Below are 23347 nucleotides of genomic sequence, written 5' to 3'. Positions count from 1 at the left end.
CTTAGCCAGTTGCTCATCATAACACACTTTCTGGCTTTTGGTTTCTGCTGCAAAAACTACATAATGTGGCCATCCCAAAGTCAAATAGGTGCAAGTCACCTGAATGACTAAGAGGAAAATATGTTGTCTGTTGGGTTGCCCCAGCAGGTGAGTGGGGAGAGGAGAGGTCTGCCTTGTTTCTAATGATGCAATTTGGGAATGGCGAGGTTTTGCAGATACCTGGGACGGATCAGGGCCTCTTGTTTGAGTAATGGCAACACCTGAAGACGCAGCAGAGCTACAAAATCTTAGGCAACCCCAGAGGCTTCTTCTTGAGTTATTTGTTGAATTTCTAGCCCTGTCCATCCAAGCCAAGCAGTCTGGGCAAGGGGGGGGGCAGTGGCAAACAGACCCGCAATTCAAAAAGGGAAAAAAGAAGGGATAGGAATATTCTGAAACTGTTTCAAACACTCTGAAATCAATTGCAATGATAATCATCTAAAAGCAGTTTAAAGTTAAAAAAGAAAATCATTAGGGGAAAATACATTTACAGTTAGAGCATCATTCATTCATCAGGGGCAATAATTCTAAACCAAACTTTTTTTTTTAAGGATTTTTATTGTGTTGCAAATATAAAAGGCACTTTTTATCACATACAAGAGTGGAAGTACTGTACTAAAAAAAAGTTGCAATTCGAAACTTTTCCATGAAACTTTCCCCTGGTTTTCATGAGCCCCCCCCCCCGCCCCCTGCCCAAAAGAAACGAAATGAAACAGAGGCATTCAAGGGATGCTTTCCCGCAGCGCGACCACCTCCTGGCGGGTCGCGGGGACGGACCTCCAGCTGTTCCGACGTGCAGCCTCTCCCTGGCGGCTGCCCGTCGCCGCCTAGCGCCCGCGGGGCGCTTCTGCAGGGCGTCCCGGGGGCCGGAGCCGCCACCCCGCCCGGGGGGCGTGGGAGGGAGGCCGGCGCAGCGCCAGGAGGAGGGGCGGACGCCGCTCGCCGCCTCGGCCACTCGGGGCCGCGCAGCGCACCTGGAAGGAGCCGCGCCGAGAGGAGCGCACCGACGCCCTTGCTCGCTCGCCCGCCTGCCTGCGCGTCCGACGGCCCGGGAAGGCGCTGGCTGCTGCTCCGCCCGTCGCAGGTGCATCGCTGCCGACTGACCTCGGGACGCGCCTCCCGCTCGCCCTCCGAAGGGGCTCCACGCCGGCCCCGCCGGGAATGCTCGACGCCGCCGCCGCCGCCGGGGACCGAGGGCTGGCCAGCTGAGTCCACCGACGCCGCCGTTCCCCCCCCCCTCCTCGGCTGGCCGGGCAAGATGGTCGGCGCGGCGGCCGCCGAGGTGGCCCTCCTCACCCTCGGTAAGTGGCCCCCTCCCGTCCGGGCGCGGCTCCGGCTCCCCTTCCCGACTGAGCCTTTGCTCGCGAGGAAAACCACCCTGGAACCCTCCCGAGTCAACTTACCTGGGGTGGGATGGAGGGTCGCGCGTCCCGTCGAGCTGGGGCGCGGAGTCTTGGGGTCTTTGGCCGCCGCTTTCCAAAACGCTCCCCTCCTTCGCAGACCCGCTTTCCCCCCCTCCAAGCTCCGGAGGCGGAGGAGAAGAGTAGATGGGAGGCTGTGCAGTCTAGTGGTTAGAGAGTGGCGGACTGGAAGCTGGGAGAGACCAGGGTTCAAATCCCCCACTTGGCCGTGAGCTCCCTGGGTGCCCTTGGGCCAGCCTACTTCACAGGGCTGTTCGGGTGGTCAAATGAGGTGGGGGAGGACCACGCACACCACTCTGAGCTCCTTGGAGGACAAAGGTGGGATAGAAATGCAATAAATGGAATTTTATTTAACCGAGAGGAAAGGGCGGGAAGGCAGCAATCCGCCTCACTGAGGACTACCTGCTTGAAAGGACATAGTGGCTGCTTTAGAATACATGCAAGGCTTTCTAAGTAATCCATCTCTGCCACCGACTGATAAAGCGAAGCAATCGGATTATCTGTCCCCTCTCGCTTCCTTCTCTACTTCCCTGCTGCCTCCCCCTCCCCCCCACATTTTGGGGGTATTTTCTTCTCTCTGTTGCCTTCTGTTCCTCCTCCCGTTTCCTTACTAGATTTGCTTTGGTGGCTGAACAGTAGAAACTGGAGGCATTTAGACCCTCCATGGTATTTTCTGTCTTTTTGTAAACAGTTTTTTAAAAAGGGGGTGGCACATAAATGCCTTTTAGGGTGACTTTGCTTACCTGTGAATGTCCTCCTTTTAATTACACGGCAAAAGCAGCCTGAACGCACAATATGGACTGGGGCTGTTTTTGTTCCGAGCGATTAGCAATCTTTTTGAAATGTGAAATAGCCAGATAATTACAGAGATGCTGTTTTGGAGAATTTAACAAATGGCACTTTTTGAAAACACGGATGGGTGTTTGCTGCTAGGTGTGAGCTTGTGCTGCTGTGGGATTTGCTGTGGTGTAAAGAAGGCTGACGTGGGTCCAAACTCCTGTATGGGCATTAAGGTTACGTAACTTGTAATAAATTAAACCGAATAAGCAATATTCCAGCTTCTCCCAGCAGCTCGGATCAGCAGGGAGCAGTTTCCCCCCCCCCTCTCTCTGCTCACTCTCAGAAAAACTAGCAAGTGTTGCAGTTAAGAAGTTTGTTCTTTGGACTGGATCCTGCTAAGGATCACCTGCAGAAATCATCGATTAAAATGAGACTGATAAAAGCCGGGCAGTCAAGTGGGGGAAGAGAACGGCCCCTTGGGTTCTGGCTTCATGCGTGACACTGACCCGTTTGGGTTTGGAAAGGGGTCCTGAGAGCCACAGGTATCGGGAAAGAAGGAGGCACCTGGCCTAAAAAAGCGCAAGTGGGTTTTAGCAAAGGATTAAAAGTTCAGCTATTATCTTCTCAGGTTAGAGGCATAGTAGTGCTAGTGTTCGGTTGTTATATCTAGACGTCCTCTCTGGCTTCTAGTTACCAGGCGCTTGGATAGCTTTCGGTTATGAGACACCAGACGCAGGAGATACCTTCTGGATCGAAAGGCTAGACACTTAACTCTGTGGCTTTATCGTAATTCTTTCCCGGGTTCAAGACATCTCCCTTGCTCCCAGTTCCTGTTTTTTGAAATCTTAATAGCTCAGTGTTATGAATGAAGGCTGGTTAATCAGGCATGTGCTTAAATAATCTCCTGGTGATCTTCCTTTTCATCAGTCAGTTTTTCACCCCTGTATGTAAGTCAGAGGCCACCTTCCTTAAAATACTGGCTCTCATATCTTTCCACGGCAGCCTGACTATCATGGAATCCTTAAACCCTACGGGAGAACCTGGGTCGTGTTCTAGGTCAGCCTTCTCCAACCTGGTGCCCTCCAGATGTTTTGAACTGCAGTTCCTATCAGTCGTCATGCTGCTTGGGCTTGATAGGAGTTGTGGTCCAAAACATCAGGCAGGTGCTAGGCTGGGGAAGGCTTTTCTAGGGTGTATGCTTGGCGCATGTGGAATAAGCCTTGGCGCTGGCCAATAAGCTATGGAGAGGGTACCCCCATATTGCATCCAGTGCTCCCCTTGAAGCTACATGTTGGGCCGCTCTGCCTTTCAGGAACCCTTGACCTGCTGTTTCAGATCTTCTCATCAAGGAATCGCAGGATTTCCCCAGTGAAGAACTTGAAAATTGCCTTAAGGATCTTGCAACACAAATACACCAAGAGTTGAGTGCTTGAGGTGGTGTCATCCTTGACCATGGTGCTCTAGATTAATATGTCAAAAATAACTTGTCCTTACCCCAAGGAGCTTCCTTAAAATCATAGTGCATGCTTCCACAATTCAGAACTATCCAGATTGCTCATTTCCTAAGTGCTGCTGAATTAAGGGGGAATTGCTTCTGAGTAAACATGTTTAGGATCAGGTTGCAGAATTTAAGCTGTGATTAATAGGCTTCAGGGTGTGTTTCGGGGGGGGGGTTGCCTTGTTTATCTGTGGCCTGGTGTGTATAGACAGAGCAAATTCAGGGGCAGGCTTCCAAATGGTGGTTCATAAAGCTGCTCAGTTTCTCTTGCAGGCAGTTCACACATGCATGCCCTGTTGATTCCTGTACCGTCAGGTGGTTAATTGCATGTGTGAATGTGTAATCGTGGACAGATGCTGAAAGTGGAACTTTAATAGTGCCTCGCAATAGTATTGTCAAGCACACCATTTTCAAAAGAGTCAGTTCAAACATTGAGCAGCAAGAAATCAAGTCTTGAATGGTTCCTCGTGTAAAGAATATTGGCCCTATCCACTAGGAAATGTCTTCTATCCTTTCTATACCCCGCTTGCATATTGCCCCCCCTCATTTTGATTGAGTGGTCTCAGAAAAGGCAGAGGGGCTGTGTCCTGGTTGCATATGTTTGAGGGAAAACTAAAAAAGAAAAGCTGTACTTGATTAAAGCGAAATTGACATAGGACCGGATCTTGAATCAAGAATCTTTGGGGCATTTCAAGAGAACGTGTTCATATGACCCCTACCTAAATCCTGCCGGTTTATTCTCTGTGTTTTGATGACTGGAAGTAGAATGTGTAAAGAGACACAACCAAAATGTAGTTGAGGTGATGCAGAAACGCATTCCCAGGCATTGTATCAGAAAGGGTCAATTCACAAATGCTCCGCTTGCTCAACTGAAGTTGCAGCCTTGCTTGATGAACTTTCCTTATGAGGGAGGTGAGGGCAGCAGTGGCGGTTTCCCTTCCAGCCCCAAAGAATGCAAGAGACGTACATTTTGTTGCAGCTTTGTTTTTACTTCAACAGTTGGACATATCCTGCCTGGTGCTGTCCAGATGTTTTGGACTACGAGTCCCATCAGCCTCTGGCTGGGGCTGATGTGAGTTGTAGTCCAAAACATCTGGAAGGTGTCAGGTTGGAGAAGTCTGTAGGATAAATAGCATGTCTTTAACTTAGGTGAAAGCCAAAGGTATACAGGTGTGAACTACGCTGGCAAGTGCTCCATTCCCATGTTCTCATGGAACGTGCTTCCAACTTTTGCTTATTCAACACAAAAATCTGAAGGGGGAATCTTCATCTTCAGCCACTTCTTTGCTTGGCTCCAGATTCAGCATGATGTCTCTTAAGTTCATGTTTTTTCATGATAACTGGAATTGCCACATGTACTACCCTGACATTTGGGTCTAGTGAGAGCAAAGCTGCTTCCGAAAGCTAATTCTGGAGTGAGAATTCCTGCTCATCTTAAGCCATTCCCTGTCTGCTTAAGAGGGGTCTATCTTGCAGCGCTGGAATAGTCAGGTGGAACTAAAGGCTGTTTGATGGGACGCGGGTGGCGCTGTGGTCTAAACCCTTGAGCCTCTTGGGCTTACTGATCAGAAGGTTGGCGGTTCGAATCCCTGCAACGGAGTGAGCTCCCCTTGCTCTGTCCCAGCTCCTGCCAACCTAGCAGTTCAAAAGCACGCCAGTGCAAGTAGATAAATAGGTACCACTCTGGCGGGAAGGTAAACAGCATTTCCGTGTGCTCTGGTTTCCATCATGGTGTCCCGTTGTGCCAGAAGCAGTTTAGTCATGCTGGCCACATGACCTGGAAAGCTGTCTGTGGACAAACGTCGGCTCCCTCGGCCTGAAAGTGAGATGAGCGCCGCACCTCATAGTCGCCTTTGACTGGACTTCACCGCCCAGGAGTCCTTTACCTTTAGCTTTAAAGGCTGTTTGGTACACTAGCACAGTAACTAACTAAGATGCACCCTCAAGGTGTACCATACCTACTTTTTGCAGTTCTAGGTATCGATGTGCTCTGGTAAGAGAACTGAAATTGTGCTAAAATAAAAAAATTCCTTCCAGTAGCACCTTAAAGACCAACTAAATTAGTTCTTGGTATGAGCTTTCGTGTGCATGCACACTTCTTCAGATACACTGAAACAGAAGTTGCCGGATCCTTCTATATAGTGAGAAGGTGGGGAGGGGTATTACTCAGAAGGGTGGTGGGAATGGGAGATTGGCAGATAGCTGAGATGAGCCTGTTGACGACTCTTAACGACTGTAATAGGTCTTACAGGAAAAGGCAAGGGGTGAGAAGGTGAGAAATGGCTAGTCATGTATAATGAGATAAGAATCCAATGTCTCTGTTCAGACCAGGTCTATCCATGGATATGAGATGAGCCTGTTGACGGCTCTTAACGACTGTAATAGGTCTTACAGGAAAAGGCAAGGGGTGAGAAGGTGAGAAATGGCTAGTCATGTATAATGAGATAAGAATCCAATGTCTCTGTTCAGACCAGGTCTATCCATAACCTTCTCACCCCTTGCCTTTTCCTGTAAGACCTATTACAGTCGTTAAGAGTCGTCAACAGGCTCATCTCAGCTATCTGCCAATCTCCCATTCCCACCACCCTTCTGAGTAATACCCCTCCCCACCTTCTCACTATATAGAAGGATCTGGCAACTTCTGTTTCAGTGTATCTGAAGAAGTGTGCATGCACACGAAAGCTCATACCAAGAACTAACTTAGTTGGTCTTTAAGGTGCTACTGGAAGGAATTTTTTTATTTTGACTATGGCAGACCAACACGGCTACCTATCTGTAACTGAAATTGTGCTGTAGCTTCTAACTATCTGACCTGGATACGGATACAGTATGTAGTGTCCTTCAGGGGCCCCTGTGACTTTAGCTGTCTTCCGAAGTGAGTGTGATTAAGGTCACTTGATGCCACATTTAGGTTGTATTCATTCAGCTTTAGTAAAGCAAAACCAGAGAAGTGTCGCATAATCTCTGCAGGCAGTTGTAGCCCAAGGCAAAACACGGTGTGTACACCACCCAACCCCAGGCAAGCACTATCAGTTGATTTGTAGATTAGACTGTTGCAAAAGCCTTATTCAGTTTATTTGCCCTGCCCTGTCACTACTCTGTGTTGAAAGTTGTGAATCGGTCCCAGACATACCTGTGCAGGTTCAAGGGCCAAGAGTTCAGAGTGAATTTAAATCAAAGGATTTGCACGAAAAGGGCTTCCCTCACTTGCAGGGGGGGGGGACTGGAAGTCCCCCGGGAAAACAGTAGCTGAGACCAGGGGACAAGACATCCTATTCCTTTTTTTTCCTGGCAGAAATGAGAGGAGGGAGTCAAAATTAGCATCGTACTAATGAGACCAGAAATAGCAATTTGGTATAAGTTTCACAATAGGATTGTTTATTTTCATTAAAAGCTAAAAGAGGCACAATGGTTGGCAAATAACATCTGGATAAAATGTCGGCTGAAAGCGAGCGATGGATCAAAGCGCCCAGAAGTTTCTGCTGAGCGTTCTTGCATGGGAAGCGGAAACACCACATTTTAATGAACATCTTGAGAGACCAGGGGGCCGAATCAGCTGAGCTGTTCAGCGAACTTGAGTGTAGCAGGCAAGGCCTGGGCGTTGTTGACTAACTTTTTGGGAAGCAGAGATTGACATAGTCTGGACTTCATAAATCCTAAACCCTGTTTTGCTGCTGAACTGCTCCCCCCCTTTTCTTGTTCAGATTGTTTTTATTAAATATTTTATTGGGTTGCAAAAGTCTCTGTTTTCCATTCATAGAATCCTTTCTACAGATCAGTTATATTTGATGTGAAACAGTACAATCGTACCTTGGTTGCTGAATGCCTTGCGACCCAAACATTTTTGCTCCCACAAACCCAGAAGTGAGTGTTCCGGTTTGCGAACATTCTTTGGAACCCGAACGTCTGACGTGGGTTCTGATTGGCTGCAGGAACTTCCAATCGAAAGCTGCGTCTTGGTTTCTGAACGTTTTGGAAGTCGAACGGACTTCCGGAATAGATTCCATTTGACTTCCAAGGTACAACTGTATAATATTATACATGGCTTAAGGTTGGGGAAGAAGAGAGGTGGGGAGTGAGAGCTGCAGTATCATACTGCCAGCCATGGCCTAGGGCTGGTGGGGGTTGCATTCCAAAACAGCTAGAAGCACCATGCTGGGAAAGGCTCACTACTGCCTTGGAAACTGGATTATTTATTTTACAAGCTTTATATGCTGCTTTATTGTAATACAACCTTAAAGCGGTTTACAAAACCAATAAAACTATCAGTAAATAGTTTTAAAAGCAACAACTATTAAAAGCACTGATTTTAAAAAAAAACCAATGACAAACTAAAAACCGGATTAAAACACACATCAACCTTCTATATGTCTGGATACCTAAACAGAAAATGTTTGGGACAGGTGCCAAAAAGAGTATGGTGAATATACCTGCCTCATGTCAAGAGGCAGAGAGTTCCAGAGTGCTGCCACACTAAAAGATTGAGTTCTTACAACTGCAGAACAGGTAATGTGGGGCACCTGTAGCAGTGCCACTTCCATGGATCAAAGTGGTCAAGTGGGCTTATATGGGGTAAGATGAGAACAATACACCTGTTAATATACTGTCAGGGTCTCGCTCCTGTTGCCAATTGTGCCGCAACATCCTGCACTAACTGCAGCTTCCAGATCAGGCTCAAGGGAAGCCCCACATAGAGTGCATTGCAGTAGCCCAGTCTTGAGGCTTGAATGCCTGTGGCCAAACACTCCCAGTTGAGGGACAGTCACAGCTGCTGTACCAGTTTCTGCTGGTAGAAGGGGCTTCTAGCTTCTAATCACTGAGGCTTCCTGGGCCTCCAGAGACACAGCTGCACCCCGAAGCATCTCCAGAACGCAAACCTGCTCTTTCCAGGGTAGGCACTTGACCAGTTTTTCTGACATGGGAACCACTCACCCACAGTGGTCTCTGTGTTGCCAGGATTCAAGGTCAGCTTTTCACTGCCTCTCCTGGCTCAGAGGTTACCGAGCTGACTGTCATCAGCGTAATAATAATAATAATAATGATAATTTATTATTTATACCCTGCCCATCTGGCTGGGTTTCCTCAGCCACTCAGGGCGGCTTCCAACAGAATATTAAAATACAATGGTCTATTAAACATTAAAAGCTTCCCTAAACAGGGCTGCCTTCAGATGTCTTCTAAAGGTCTGGTAGTTGTTTTTCTCTTTGACATCTAGTGGGAGGGCGTTCCACAGGGCGGGTGCCACTACCGAGAAGGCCCTCTGCCTGGTTCCCTGTAACTTGGCTTCTCGTAGCGAGGGAACCGCCAGAAGGTCCTTGGTGCTGGACCTCAGTGTCTGGGCAGAACAATGGCAGTGGAGACGCTCCTTCAGGTATACTGGGCCTTTGAGGCCATTGAGGGCTTTAAAGGTCAGCATCAGTACTTTGAATCGTGCTCGGAAACGTACTGGGAGCCAGTGTAGGTCTTTCAGGACCAGTATTATGTGGTCTTGGTGGCCGCTCCCAGTCACCAGTCTAGCTGCCGCATTCTGGATTAACTGCAGTTTCCGGGCCACCTTCCAAGGTAGCCCCACATAGAGCACATTGCAGTAGTCCAAGCGGGCGATAACCAGAGCATGCCCCACTCTAGCGAGGCAGTTTGCGGGCAGGTAGCGTACTGACGGCACCTCTCCCCAAAACTCCTCATGGCTGCTCCCAGCAGCTTCTTGTAGATATTGACTGGCATTGGAGCTAAGAGAGTGCCCCGTGGCACTTTGTCACACCTCTTCCTTTTCAAGCTGCTCTCCTGGCTAGGAATCCTGAAGCCTGCAAAGGCTGTCCTCTGTAGTACATTGAGCCCACCAGTTAACCTGACCTTGGTCTGTTGTGTGTTTCGCCCTGGCAATATCGATTCACATTGGGGAGCTGACAAGCCATTATTACAGCAGAGCAGAATGAGAGCTTGAAGCAGAGCTTGGTCTGCAGAAGCTCCTATAGACTGTTGCTGAAGACATAATGCCCACCTCCAGGAAGAAGTGTCATCTATGGACCACATGGACTTCACTTAGACTATGGAACTCGCTCCCACAGGAGGCAGTGCTGGCCCCCAAACTAGGTGGCTTTAAAAGAGGATTAGACAGATCCATGGAAGAGGAGAAGGTTGGCTATTCTGTGCCTCCAAAAAACCACTCGCTGGAAACCACAGGAGGTTCTCAGGTCCCGCTTGAAGCATCTGGCTGGTCACTGTGGGAACAGGATGTTGGACTCGATGGGCCATGTTGGCCTGATCCAGCAAGCTCTTTTGTAGTGGTGTTGGAATACAAAATCACACACAAGGGCACAGTTCTCTTTAATAACCTGCCTATAATTTTGGACCATTGTGTGGTATTGGCCTCTTGGAATCGAGTAACTTCTTTGGAGAGAGGAACGTTCCTGAAGTCTTCCCAGCAATCAGGGCCTTGAAATGTTTTTGAGGTGTGTATTAGCTTGGGAAGATATTCGAAACAGGACCTTATTCGGACGGCTGTCTGTTACCTGCTGCTCAGAGCATTCTTCAGTACCAAAACAATCATTTTTGTGCTCTGTGGTTCTTTGTAAACCTTGCTGAAAAGTATGGGATGGCAATGATACTTGTCCACTGTATTGTAATCTTCCAGTTGTGTGCCTCTCAGCGCTTTGTGGATTGGGCCTGGACCTGGGAGCACAGGGTCCCAATCCCCAGTCCACCATGGCGATCGCTGCGTCACCTGGGGCCAGTCACGGCCTCTCAGCCTAACCTCCTTTGCAGGTTGTTGTGAGGGTAAAAATGGGGAGAAGGAGCACCACCTTGAGCAGGCCACTTCAAGCTCTTTAGATGAAAGAACGTGGAATATTCATCTACTAGCTATTAAAAAAACACAAAACTTTGATACCACATATAGCACCAAACAAGGTGGGCAAGTGATCTTTATCACTCTTGAACCACCTTTTTATTCAGGCCTGGATTTTCCTTTTTCAGAATAGTATTTGAGGAGCAGAGTCTGTTAGTGACCAGGAACACTTTCAGTGTTGCCTCAAGAGATGCTTAGATGAACATGGAACGATTCCTGAATGCATTGGCTGAGTGCCTCGTTTGTTTTTTACGAACGGCGTCTCTAATTGTCCGTGTGTGCTGATGATCGCTTTGGCTTTTAATGAGGCCAGCCTAACTGCACGAGGAACCCCACTGGCTGCTTGGGGTTCAGAGGTATTTTTAGGGGGTGCCACTGATGATGGCAAGCTGCCTTATCCACCTCACTCTTGTCCAAACTGACTGGCTGTGGCTCAGCAGGGCTTCTGGCCGGAGTCTCTGTCAGCCCACCTGGAGTTGCCAGGAATTGAACCTTCTGCATGCCAACCAGGTGTACTGAGCTACAGCCCTTCCCCACATGAAGTAACACATAGCCCTAGGACACATGTCCCAGAATTTCCAGCTGTATTTACAGCATATACTTGGGGCAGCAAGTTATCTCAGAGTCGCTGGATTTAATTGTTCGTTCATTTGATCTCTTAAAATATCCATGTGATAGTTCTGAGAACAGCAAAACGGGCAAGGAGAAAAATGGAGCAATTGAAAATTCTTGTTAGATTCCTTTTTTAAGGTTTCCAGAGCAGTGTTTGCTTGCAGCTTAGGTTTTGTGTACAGTGGTACCTTGGCTGTCAAACTTAATGCGTTCCAGGACTCTGTTTGACTCCCGGAATGGTTTGGAAACCAAGGCACAGCTTCCGATTGGCTGCAGGAGCTTCCTGCACTCGATCGGAAGCTGCGGAAGTTGCATCGGACATTCGGGTTCCAAAAAACGTTTGCAAACCAGAACACTCACTTCCGGGTTTGCAGCGTTCGGGAGCCAAAGCATCTGAGTACCAATACATTTGATACCCAAGGTACGACTGTGTTTTGAAGAACAAGTGGCGGGTGTCTTTTAATTTACATTTTCCTTATTGAATTTATACCCACTGCTGCCTTTTACCCAAGCACATAGTTTACACACAACTTTCTAGCTAAAATCAGGGCTGATTATTGTGGGTTTCCGAACTGTGGCCTGCATGGAAGTTGTGACATGTTTGTGTGAGAATTTCCTTGGAAAAGGAGGCTGAAATCCTGTTGCATTGCTAAATTTCCCTCTTGCTCGCTTTTCTGTTCCCAGCCGATCCAGGGAGAGGAGCAGCTCCACCCTCCGCAGCCGGGTTTCTCTTGGCACACAATGCTCTCTCATGCCACCGAAACTTGTCAGTTTTGCTAGTTGAGTAAAGAGACTTTCAGGTGCATTTGGGAGCTTAAGATGCCAACTGGCCATGTGTGAAGAGGGAAGGCACAGCCAGTTCCTTACAGATTGCAGCACCTCTTGAACTGCAGTTCTCCCTTGATAGGCAGTATTATTATAATATAAAACCATCTGTTATATCTGCTTATTATATATACAGGGCAGCTTCCCCTTACATGTAGCTGAAGACCCCCTAGAGAACAGCAACTCCCATCACCCTCAGCCACAACGGCTGACGGGGGCTGCAGTCCCAAACATCGAGCGGGCACCCAGGTGGTGCGAGAGATTGTGAGCCCCACCGCCTGCAGGTGACTGGGATGTAGCCCAGGGGTTCCCAAAGCACGTGATCCCTCCCACTGGGGGGCAGTGGGGTTACCTAGGGGGGCACTGAGAGGCAAGGGGATGCAGGGGGCGCTGGAGACGTAAATGACTATCAGACTTTGATATCGCTGGATCAAGTTCATGTTTAATTGGGGTTTGAATGGATGTGTGATTAATTGTTTCTATCTTGAATTTTATTGTGTTATTATATTCCTTAGTGGGTCATGCAATCCAGGCTAGGCTGGGCGGCACTGGGGATGAGTTTGTGGAACCATAAGTTTGGGAACCACTGATTTAGCCATTCTTAAACTTTTGCAGTGACTTTGCCTCCCAAGGTTAAACCTCTTTGGCGCTTCCCTTCATCATTCCTCTGCTGTCTGTCTAGCCATCTGACTTGAGAATATAATACACATCTAGTTCAGGGGTCAGCAATTTTTTTTCAGCAGGGTTCGGTCCACTGTCCCTCAGACCTTGTGGGGGGCCTGGACTATATATATATATTTTGGGGGGGAATGAACGAATTCCTGTGCCCCACAAATAACCCAGAGATGCATTTTAAATAAAAGGACATATTCTACTCATGTAAAAACACGCTGATTCCCGGACTGTCCGTGGGCCGGATTGAGAAGGCGATTGGGCCGGATTCGGCCCCCGGACCTTAGTTTGCCTACCCATGATCTAGTTGAACCCTCTGCCTTCTTGGTGGTGGTCTCATGGGGGGATATTTGGGTACTAATAATAATAATAATAATAATAATAATAATAATAATAATAATTTATTATTTATACCCCGCCCATCTGGCTGGGTTTCCCCAGCCACTCTGGGCGGCTTCCACAGAAACCAAAAAACACTAAAATATCATACATTAAAAGCTTCCCTGAATAGGGCCGCCTTAAGATGTCTTCTGAATGTCAGGTAGTTGTCCATCGCCTTGACATCCGATGGGAGGGCATTCCACAGGGCGGGCGCCACCACCGAAAAGGCCCTCTGCCTAGTTCCCTGTAGCTTCGCTTCTCGCAATGAGGGAGCCGCCAGAAGGCCTTCGGCGCTGGACCTCAGTGTCCAGGCAGAACGATGGGGGTGGAGACGCTCCTTCAGGTATACTGGGTCTTCTGAATAGTCTAACCAGGATTTGCGTCCCATGGCAACACATAGAGACCTCGCTGTGGGAAAAACAAACCCTCTAGTGACTTTACTCTTTTGTTTCCCTCTGGGAGGCCAGAGTCGTTGGGGGGCGGGGATGGAGGTGACTTTGAGAAGCTCACCTTGGCTGTGGCATACTTTTGGGATATGCTACCAGACTGTCCATCTTTCCATCCCTGTGGGAACCCCAGGTAAGGTTCAGAAAGGCTGCTGGTATAGTTTTGTAGAAAGAGGATGAACTGGAGAAGACCCCTTTCCCCCAAATCACACCTCCCTTCTATCACCAATTCAGTTGCTAGCCTGCTCCTCACTCAGTTTAGTAGGAGGCTCAAGCTGAACTACCTTAAAAGGCTCTTTTTTGGTTCTTAGGCTGACATGGTGATCGCATTGCTGTTGCAGACCATCTCTGATCAGGCCATGGCCCTGTAGTGCCCTCTTCTCCCACTAGATGCCCTCCAGATGTTTTGGACTTCAACTTCCACCAGCCCCTGCCAACATGACCATGCAATGCTCACACTGGTGGGAGCCCAACTGGGGCTGGTGGGAGTTGTAGTACAAAACACCTGGAGGACATCTGGTTGGCTCTCATATATTCATGCAGAAGGTTCACGCTGTAGGTCACACACTGGCTTCAGAACAATCTGGACTTCATAGTTCAGCTTCTCTCTGCCACTTGCATCATTGAAACCAAGAATGACCGTATACTGCTCCTGAAGCAGAAAATTGTGCTCCCTTTCCCCAGTTGACTGAGGAAAAAGAGGAACACGCTGTATTGTTCATCGCTCATTTTTTGCCTCCCAAAATTGCTTAAGCAAAGCCCGGTGGTTTTTTCCCAGGGCAAGGGCTGGGGGTGGGGGTGGCGCGTATACACACACCCTCTTCCGAAGAACTTGGGAAGGGCCTCTTTTCTTTCAGCTGCAAATGTTTTGCTTTTACATCCCACAGAATCGCTTTGCATTGACTTGGTCATTGTGCTTTTCCTAATTGGACTTTGCAAATTGCTTGAACAATTGCTCAGTGCTGTGCTTGTTTTGTAGAATCATGTTCGTATGGCACTGTGCACAGTCACCTGGGTCCTTGACTAAAAAGATGGACCCTTGAATTTTTTGAGAGAGAGGAAGGTGTGCTGGTGCCCTTTCCCCTTTAGGCAGAATCCCCAGGGTTTGGTCCCATTCCTATACCTGACTGTGGAGCTCTCTCCCATGGGTGGCAGTCATGGTGGCCAGCCTGGATGGCTTCAAAAGAGCATTGGACAAAGACATGTAGGAGAGGAATAGCGATGGTTACTAGCCATGATGACTAGCTGGTGGGAACCCCAGGAGGGGAGAGGGCTCTGGTGCTCGAATCCTGCTTGTGAATTTCCCACAAGCATCTGGTCAGCCACAGTGATAAAAGGATGCATTGGCCTCATCCAGCAGGCTCTTTGTATGTTCTTATGTTCATTCCCCTGTCCCACCCCACCAGCTCTCCTGGGTCCTCTCCACAGATGGTCTTCAAAAGGCTCCGTTTGCCAAGGCATGAAGTCACCATCTGTGCTGTTATGCCAGCATTACAAGACAACTGGGACATGGTATTAGCACACTGACGTCCGTTACTGTAATAGCAGCTCCTAACGTTGCGTAGCTCTGCTCGTCTTGTGCAATTCTAAGGGAGGGCAGAATTTTCTCATGGACCTGAATTCTGCAGCTAGAAGATCAGAACCCTTTCAGATGAAGGAAATGCTTCCAGCCCTCAAGTGTTTGTGGCAGCGGTAGGCTTGAAAGTGGCTGGCATGATTGCCAGTCCACGTGAACAGGAGGTGTGTTCGTTCCAGGGTCCTGCTGCCTCCATCACACTACATACATAGGATAGAGTTGCATGACTATAAACTTGGTTTATTTATTTACAGTGGTGCCCCGCAAGACGAATGCCTCGCAAGACGGAAAACTTGCTAGACGAAAGAGTTTTCCGTTTTGGAGGTGCTTCGCAAAACGAATCTCCTATGGGCTTGCTTCGCAAGAAGACAATGTCTTGCGAGTTCCTGCTGGTTTCCCCCCCCTCCCCCCTTTTTCTAAGCCGCTAAGCCGCTTATCCGCTGATCCGATCAGCAGATAAGCCGCTAAAAGCAGCTAAAAGCCGCTAATAGCGCTAAGCCGCTTATCAGCTGATCCGATCAGCAGATAAGCCGCTAAAAGCCTCTAATCCGCTAATCCTTCAATGGGCTTGCTTCGCAAGACGAAAAAAACCGCTAGACGAAGAGAATCACAGAACGGATTCTTTTCGTCTTGCGAGGCACCACTGTATTGCATTTATTTCCCACCTTTTCCCCCCCAAGGAGCAGCATACATGGTTCCCACCCTCCTCATTTATTCTGCACAACAACCCTGTAGGGCAGGTTAGGCTGAGAGGCAGCAACTATCCTAAGTGAGCTTTATGCCTGAGCGGGGATTGGAACCCTGTCCTCTCCCAGGTCCTAGTCCGACACTCTAACCACTGTACCACACTGCATATTTCATTACACCAGGGACAATTTGCTCACTGTGATTGTGAGATGCCTCTTTGCTTGCCAGAGACCTTGGCGTGTCTGGTTTCAGAATTGGAATCTTGTCAGCATGGTGTTTGTGAGAGGTAGCCTAACAGTGTGGTGTGCAAAGTGACTTTGTGCAACCAAAACAGGCAGCACATCTGTGCATCTCAGGGATGCCATCCTTGTTGGGTTTGATGCCCTGCAAATGTAACTTGCTGGGGCAGATGCAGACTTCTCATGGTACAGGGCGGCTAGCGCTATATATATATATATGTGTGTGTGTGTGTGTGTATGTATGTATATATATGTATATTAAAAATTATTAGTTGAATATAAGAACAACATATAATCAAGCAATCAAATACAGTTTTCCCCTAACCCCCCCAAACAGCCCCAACTACGTCCAGATAATTACATTAGTAATATTGTCAAATTAAAAAAATATTTCTACAGTTGCTGGTTTAAAAAATATCATTCCACAGGCTCCCATGTATCTTAGGTGGTTTAAATGCATGTTCTTTCTTTGATGCATATGTAATAATGGAGGACCACGTTATGTAAAAATTATGTAGTTTCTCAAGTTTTCTTTCACGTACCCTTTCTGTTAACTTTTCCATCAAAATTAATTCCCAGACATAAGCATTGGCAGCTTTTGCAAAACTCTCTTTTCCTGCTCTGAAAGAATCCTGAATGGTAAGGGAGGGTTTTCGGTTCGGATTTTTGTTGTTGTCCGGGACAGAAACGTTGGTGGGATCACCTTTGCTTTGTGCCATTTCCATTTTTGGAACAGCTGCCGTGAACTTCCTCTGAATCAAGCTGGGAAACGAAGTTTTCTCTCCTTCCAGGAGCGCTCCTCCTCCTTTGTGGTCCTGCTGGGTCGCCTTCCAGGCAGGCAGACCTCTGTTGTGGTTGCACTTCCTTGCTCCTGCTTCCAATTACGTCCCCTTGTATGTGGCTGAGATTGGAGAGCTGGGGTGCAAACATCTTCCCTGGTGCTGCTTGCTGCTCAATGCTTTGTTGTGCTGCTATTGCCTGTTGCTTGTTTTGTCTTGGACGCCCCATGTAATTCAGCAGAACAAAGTGTGTGTGTGTTTGCGTTTGCACAGTTCTCAATACGCTGTAGGAATAACTGCCTTGAGTTAGAGAAATTTTGGTGAAATCACAGTTGTGGAGACAGAGAGAAATTTGGAAGGAAGGGGGGCTGAAATTGGGAATCGTCCTAATGGGAAGCCTCTTCCGGAGGAGATTTAAATATGTCGAAGTAAGAAAAAAGAATGGGTAACTGTCTGGGAAATGGTTTTCATTTAGGGGCCAGCGATTGTAAATAAATCGGGACATCAGCAGACATGGCTTAAAAACGCTTGCAAAAAGCAACAATAAGGATTATTTTAAAAGGGGAAATAGTTTGTAAGCAGAGATGTGTAATGCACTAAACAGTTTGAATATTTAAAATATCTGTGCAGCATATCACAAATTTAATTGTTGGAAAATTGGGTAAAAGGATTTGGAATGTAAGATGATTTGGTTTATTTAAAGAGGGAAGGGAAGGTGGAGGGAAGTCTGGGGATTTGGGGGGGGGTGTTTTCTTTTTGGATATTTTTTGATGTTAATGAGAAATGTGCGTGGTAATATGGTGTTGATACAATATACAGTAGATTTTTATAATTGAAAACTAATAAAAATTATTTAACAACAAAAAAAGAAATAACAACCTTGGACCGTGAACCCTTCTCTTCTTTCCACTCCCTCCATCACCCCCGTCTGGGTACAGTGCGACTACATCTTACATGGGGGGTCTGGGTCCAAGGGATCCACGTTTGCACGAAAACCATGTATACCAAACCCTTTGAGCTACTTAGTGTGTGAAGGGGAGGGAGAGCAAATCCCCAGGACTCCCAGGGACTGAGTGCTGAGCGGCCTTTGCCCAGCAAGGCAGAGAATTTAACAGCTCTTTCCGCGCCAGGTCCGCTTGGTGGGCAAGGTGTGCTTGGCCCCTCCTCTCTGGAAGGATGCTCCTGCGAGATCTCATAAGAACTCAGATGCCCCTCAAGATCTCGGGAGAGCACCCCAGAGCCGCTGCACTGAGCAAGTCTTGCCCCCACCCTCCCAGTAAGAAGAAGCGCTTAAAAGCTCTTTCCATGTTGGGTAGCCCAAGCAGACCCACACAACAAGAACTTTTAAGCGCTTGCCCTTGCTTGGATTTTTTAAAAATAATAATTTTTTATTAGTTTTTTTAACATACCATTTTCAACAGTAATTAAACCTATTTTAACATCTTATTCAACATTTTGACTTCCATCAGTCCAGTCTGAAAATTTTCCAATCTAATCTCTTAGTATACATTTCTTGTTTTCCCTATTACATTTAAAATTCATAACCAATATCTCTATTCTTTATCTACTCTGTAGCACTTCATATATTTCTTCCTACAAAACTTATTGTAGTCCTACTAGCGTAATTTGTGGATTACAATTGCTCTTCAAATAGTTCGTATACTTCTTCCAATCTTCTGTAAATCTCTGTTCCCGCAGCTTTCGAATCCTTCCGGTCATTTTGTCCAGTTCTGCATAGTCCATTATTTTCGTCTGCCATTCTTCTTTCGTCGGAATTTCTTCTTGCTGCCATTTCTGGGCTAACAATACTCTTGCTGCTGTTGTTGCGTATAAAAACAATTTGACATCTTGCCTATTAATATCCTGATCTATAATACCAAGTAGAAATGCTTCTGTTTTTTTTTAAAAAAATGTATATTTCAACATCTTTTTCATCTCATTATATATCATTTCCCAGAAGTTCTTTATTTTCTTACATTCCCACATTGCAGGGGGCTGGACTAAATGGCTCTTGGGACCCCTTACAACTCTATATGGTCGAATTTGTGACTGTTAAATGAGCATAAATTGTGACCTTGCTGTACTTCACTGTGGAATCTTCTGCAAGAGGCCTGATTGAGAGCCCAAAGTGCTGCCGTCTCAGTTCCGAAGGCCCAATCCTGCATTCTTGATAAAGTGACTGCAGGCTGGTCAGAGAGCCAGAGTCACACGCCACGCCTTCTTGTGGAATCGGGCAGCTTCTGAACTCTGAGGGTGCCATGATTTTGAAGGGGATGTAGAAAGCAACCTAGAGTCGGACCAGTGGCTCGTCTGTCTGAGACCCTGGGTGAAGAGCAGAGGGCCACGACTTAAGCAGTTCTGCTCCATTAATATAAGGCGCTTGTGTTTGTTTTGTGGAAGCTGACAATGCCTGTCTCTGGTTGAGAGTGTGTCCTGTCAGCTTGGGGAGTCTTCCTGCACTGCGACTATTGGATGATTAAGAAGAGGAGAAGTCGGAGTGTGAACTCAAGCTGGGGGGTAGGGAGAGAGATGAAGAAGACTGCAGTGAGACGGCAGCCTGTAGTGGCTTGCCTTTGCTTCCTTGCGTGGACTCCCATGTCCCAAGAAGATTGTCAGAGAAGTTTCCTCAAAACCACCCGTGTCTCTTTCAAGAGCAGAATTAAGGAGGGGCCTTTATTCTGGATTAACCAAACCAGGGTGACTCATGTGGGCTTTGCCCTGTATCTGGGTGGACCTGATCATTCTGTCTCGGGGCATGAGAAGCATTCTCTCTTCCTCCCCTTGCTCTGGAATTCCCAGCGCTGCCTCAGCACCCCTCTTCCCACCCACCCCCCACCCACCCACAAAGGCACACCAGCTTGAAAGCAGCTGCAAGTTAAGCAGGGGCAGGCCTGGTTAGTGTTTGAACGAGAGCCCCCTTGGAAATATGGGGCGCTGTAGGATTTTCTGTAAGTAGGGGAAGGCCTTAGCTCGGGAGCAGAGCTGCCTTTGCCTGCAGGAAATCTCAGGTTCAACCTCCAACATCTCCAAGGATGGCTGGGAGAGAGATCCTGAAACCCAGGAAAGACGCTTCCGGTCAGAGTTGACAGTACTGAGGTGACTGTATTGGTAGCTTCTGATATCCCGAACCCAGCACTAAAAAGCAAGGGCGCTGTGTAGTGATCGCTCCGGGGACTGGGACCACAGTGGCACCTCCAGTTAAAACAAAACAAAACCAGTAATTCAGCCTTGTCCAGCCCGGTGTCCTTCACCGTTTATGTATGTTTGTGTAATTTATTGATTTATTGTTTTAGTTATTGAATTTCTATTCCGCCCTTCATCCGAAGATCCCAGTGCAGTTTATAACATAAAAACACAAAAATGTATACCATAATAACAAAAACAATAACCCCCCCCCCCGCCCGCCACAGTTTACAAGGCCATGGATTGTTTAATTAGGCCAATACCTGGGAGAAGGGGAATACTTTTGCCTGGCGCCTAAAGATATGTGCCAGGCACACATACTACGTACATTGATACTACAAATCCCATCATCCCTGAGCTGGGACTGGTGGGCACTGTAGTCTAAACCAGCTGGAGGGCAAGCAAGCTGGGAAAGACTGCAGGGACTCAGTCCCAAATGCTGGTCCAGCGCTCTGACTTGGGGTAAGGCAACTCCTTAGATATACATGCATTAAAATAAAGATTCCCTTCCCTGCCCCCCCCCCCACGAGGGGGGTCACTAAGACCAGCTGTGTGTGAAAGCCAGTTTTTGTAGTTCAGTGTTTTGAGAATCCATCGGAAGCCCTTGCCAGGCATTCCTGTGCCTTCTGACTCCCCCAAGGACTCTTCCTTTGAACCGCGTGGGCCCACCGGTCTTTTAATAACTCAGAATTCCCAGCTGAGCTAATGAGTTCTCTGTGTGTGTTTTCGGCGGGTGCTGAACCCCGGCTGAGCTGGAGAGGTGCTTCTTCTGTGGGGCTGGGGGAATGCCATGATCTCTGCTCCAGCTTGAATCATGGTGGGCACCGATCCCAAGGATGAGGTCGGCCAAAGCGCTTCCAAAACTTTTCCCATCACGCCTGGTGATGCTGTTGGCATATTTATGGGTCGCTGTATGGCTCGGCCAAGAGCTGCCTTGGTCGGGATCTGAGCCAGTGTCCTCGCTGGTGCTCTTCTGAATCAGTCCAGGGATTGGGTCAGCCCCCAACTCCTCTTCCTTCCCAGCTGGCACCTCCAGCAAAATCAAAGGAACAATGTGAAGCAAATGCTCTTCCCCACCCCACTTGCTAGTGAAAGTCCCTGTGTCCACTTCTGCCTGTGGTTCTGCCCACCTAACAGACGGATTTTGTTGCCTGGTACAGTGGTGCCTCGCAAGACGAAAAGAATCCGTTCTGTGATTCTCTTCGTCTAGCGGTTTTTTCATCTTGCGAAGCAAGCCCATTGACGGATTAGCGCTATTAGCGGCTTTTAGCGGCTTATCTGCTGATCGGATCAGCTGATAAGCGGCTTAGCGGCTTAGAAAAAGGGGGGGGGAGGAAAAAAACCCCGCAGGAACTTGCAAGACATTGTCGTCTTGCAAAGCAAGCCTATAGGAAATTCATTTTGCGAAGCACCTTCAAAACGGAAAACTCTTTCGTCTAGCGAGTTTTCCGTCTTGCGAGGCATTCGTCTTGTGGGGCACCACTGTATACGCTTTTTGGCAAGCACTTTCCCGCAATGTAATGTAGTTGGTCCAGTATGTTATTTCCACTAATGCCCAATTTTGTATGCCTTTCCCTTACCATACTGTACATATTTTAATGCATTTTTTAGTTGGAGAATTGCACTGCAAAATTTGGATGTATGAATTTTGAAAGACAGCTGCATTTCAGTTGCATTTGCAAATTTGGTGCATATTAAAATGCAAACAAAACAAATTTCTCCCCCAATCCTACTTCCATCCCATGCAGTCGTCCTAATCAGGGACACTATCAGATGAGGTTTCTTTGCTCCTGAAACCCATCAAGTTACCCTTTAAAAAAAACAAAAAAACACTTTTATTTTTTCTTTGTATAATCTTCAACTGCTGCAAAGGGCAATTAAAATCAGGTCCCATTTTATTAGTTAAAAAGTGACTCCTGAATCTGAGAAGGTTGAAGACCGGATTAAAGTCTGAATAGCTCTGACTTTAGTTGCTCCCCCCCCCCCCCCCGCATGTGCTCTTGCCAAGAAATCCATTCATTTTTGTTAATTTGATTAGGAAGTAGCTGATTGCAAGATCCACTCTTTGGCCTTTGATCATGTGCAGAAGGGGGAACATAGTTTGAGCCAATGCAGCCCAGTCTTCTGTACGTTTACTTGGAAGTAAATATATTGGAAGTCAGCATGGCATGCAGGCCTTGAATCACAACCCTAAACTTTCACCCTCGCTGGGTTGCATCAGAGTGTTTTGGGTATTGGCTTTGGGTTGCAGATGTACCTGAATAATAAGGGGGGGGGGTGTGACACACAGCTTGTCATGGTGGGATTTTCAATAGCCTGAGCTTTTAAGGTAAACTCTTGACGCTCTCAAATGATCCCTGTTTTTAAACCTGGCTATTTTTCCTTCTCCAGGTATTGTATTAGCTGTGTGCCAGGCCGTGGAGAACACAACGTCCGCCTTGAGTGGTGAGTTCATTAAGTTGTAAAATGAAATATGCTTGATGCCACCTGTCACTGTTTGCCTTCCCGTGCGGCTGGGTGTCAGTCAAAAAGCACGTGTCAAACGCTTCTCTGTGGTCTTGGTTCTTTGGTCTCTTGAGCTCCTCTTGGGCTATAAATGCAATAAATAACAAACCGGTAAGAGTTCCTCTATGGGAAGCAGTTGGCACTGTGGTCTAAACCACTGAGCCTAGGGCTTGCCGATCAGAAGGTCGGCGGTTCAAATCCCCGTGACGGGGTGAGCTCCCGTTGCTCGGTTCCTGCTCCTGCCAACCTAGCGGTTCGAAAGTACATTCAAGTGCAAGTAGATAACTAGGTACTGCTCTGGCGGGAAGGTGAACGGCGTTTCCATGCGCTGCTTTGGTTTCTCCAGAAGCGGCTTAGTCATGCTGGCCACATGACCCGGAAGCTGTACATCGGCTCCCTCGGCCAATAAAGCAAGATGAGCGCCGGAACCCCAGAGTCGTCTGCGACTGGACCTAACGGTCAGGGGTCCCTTTACCTTTACGAGTTCCTCTTGGTCCAAGGCTGCAGTCTGCCTTGTGTGTGAAAGCTTGGATTTGGGCTGCTGTTCACTCCTGCAGGGTAACTATTTAAGTGACAGCCCCTCTCCCAGCTCAACACTCTAACCACTGCAACGCATTGCCTCTGCCCTGTGGTGACTGCCTGCTGGCACAGATTCCTTCAGCGTGTCTGCAGGCTCACTCTTAATTCCCCTAATCCTTGCAAACAAATAAATACAAATACTGCCATGTGGAGGTCTCCCTCTCCCCAGCAGTTAACATTGGAACTTTCTTTTAAGACTGCAGGAGGTGTGGCTGCCAGGATCTCTGTGACTGGGGTTTCTCATTTAAAACTTTTAGGTCACCTCTTGTTCAGCTGCT

At 47.7% G+C, this 23347-nt stretch overlaps 1 protein-coding gene across 1 annotated transcript in view; it reads left to right on the top strand.

The window, feature by feature from the left end:
- The first annotated feature begins 955 nt into the window (after positions 1-955).
- Positions 956-23347, top strand: part of TGFA (transforming growth factor alpha) — a 53976-nt gene continuing 31584 nt past the window's right edge. Inside the window, exons 1-2 of the mRNA XM_083514488.1 lie at positions 956-1340; positions 22377-22430. Coding sequence (XP_083370614.1) covers positions 1298-1340; positions 22377-22430 — 97 coding nt within the window. The 5' untranslated portion in view covers positions 956-1297. The remainder of the gene's footprint in view (positions 1341-22376; positions 22431-23347) is intronic.

Source organism: Podarcis liolepis (assembly GCF_965112155.1).
Source record: "Podarcis liolepis genome assembly, chromosome: 7".
Lineage (NCBI taxonomy): Eukaryota > Metazoa > Chordata > Lepidosauria > Squamata > Lacertidae > Podarcis > Podarcis liolepis.
The sequence above is the reverse complement of the archived record's forward strand: the minus strand, read 5'-3'. Positions and strand labels throughout refer to the sequence as shown.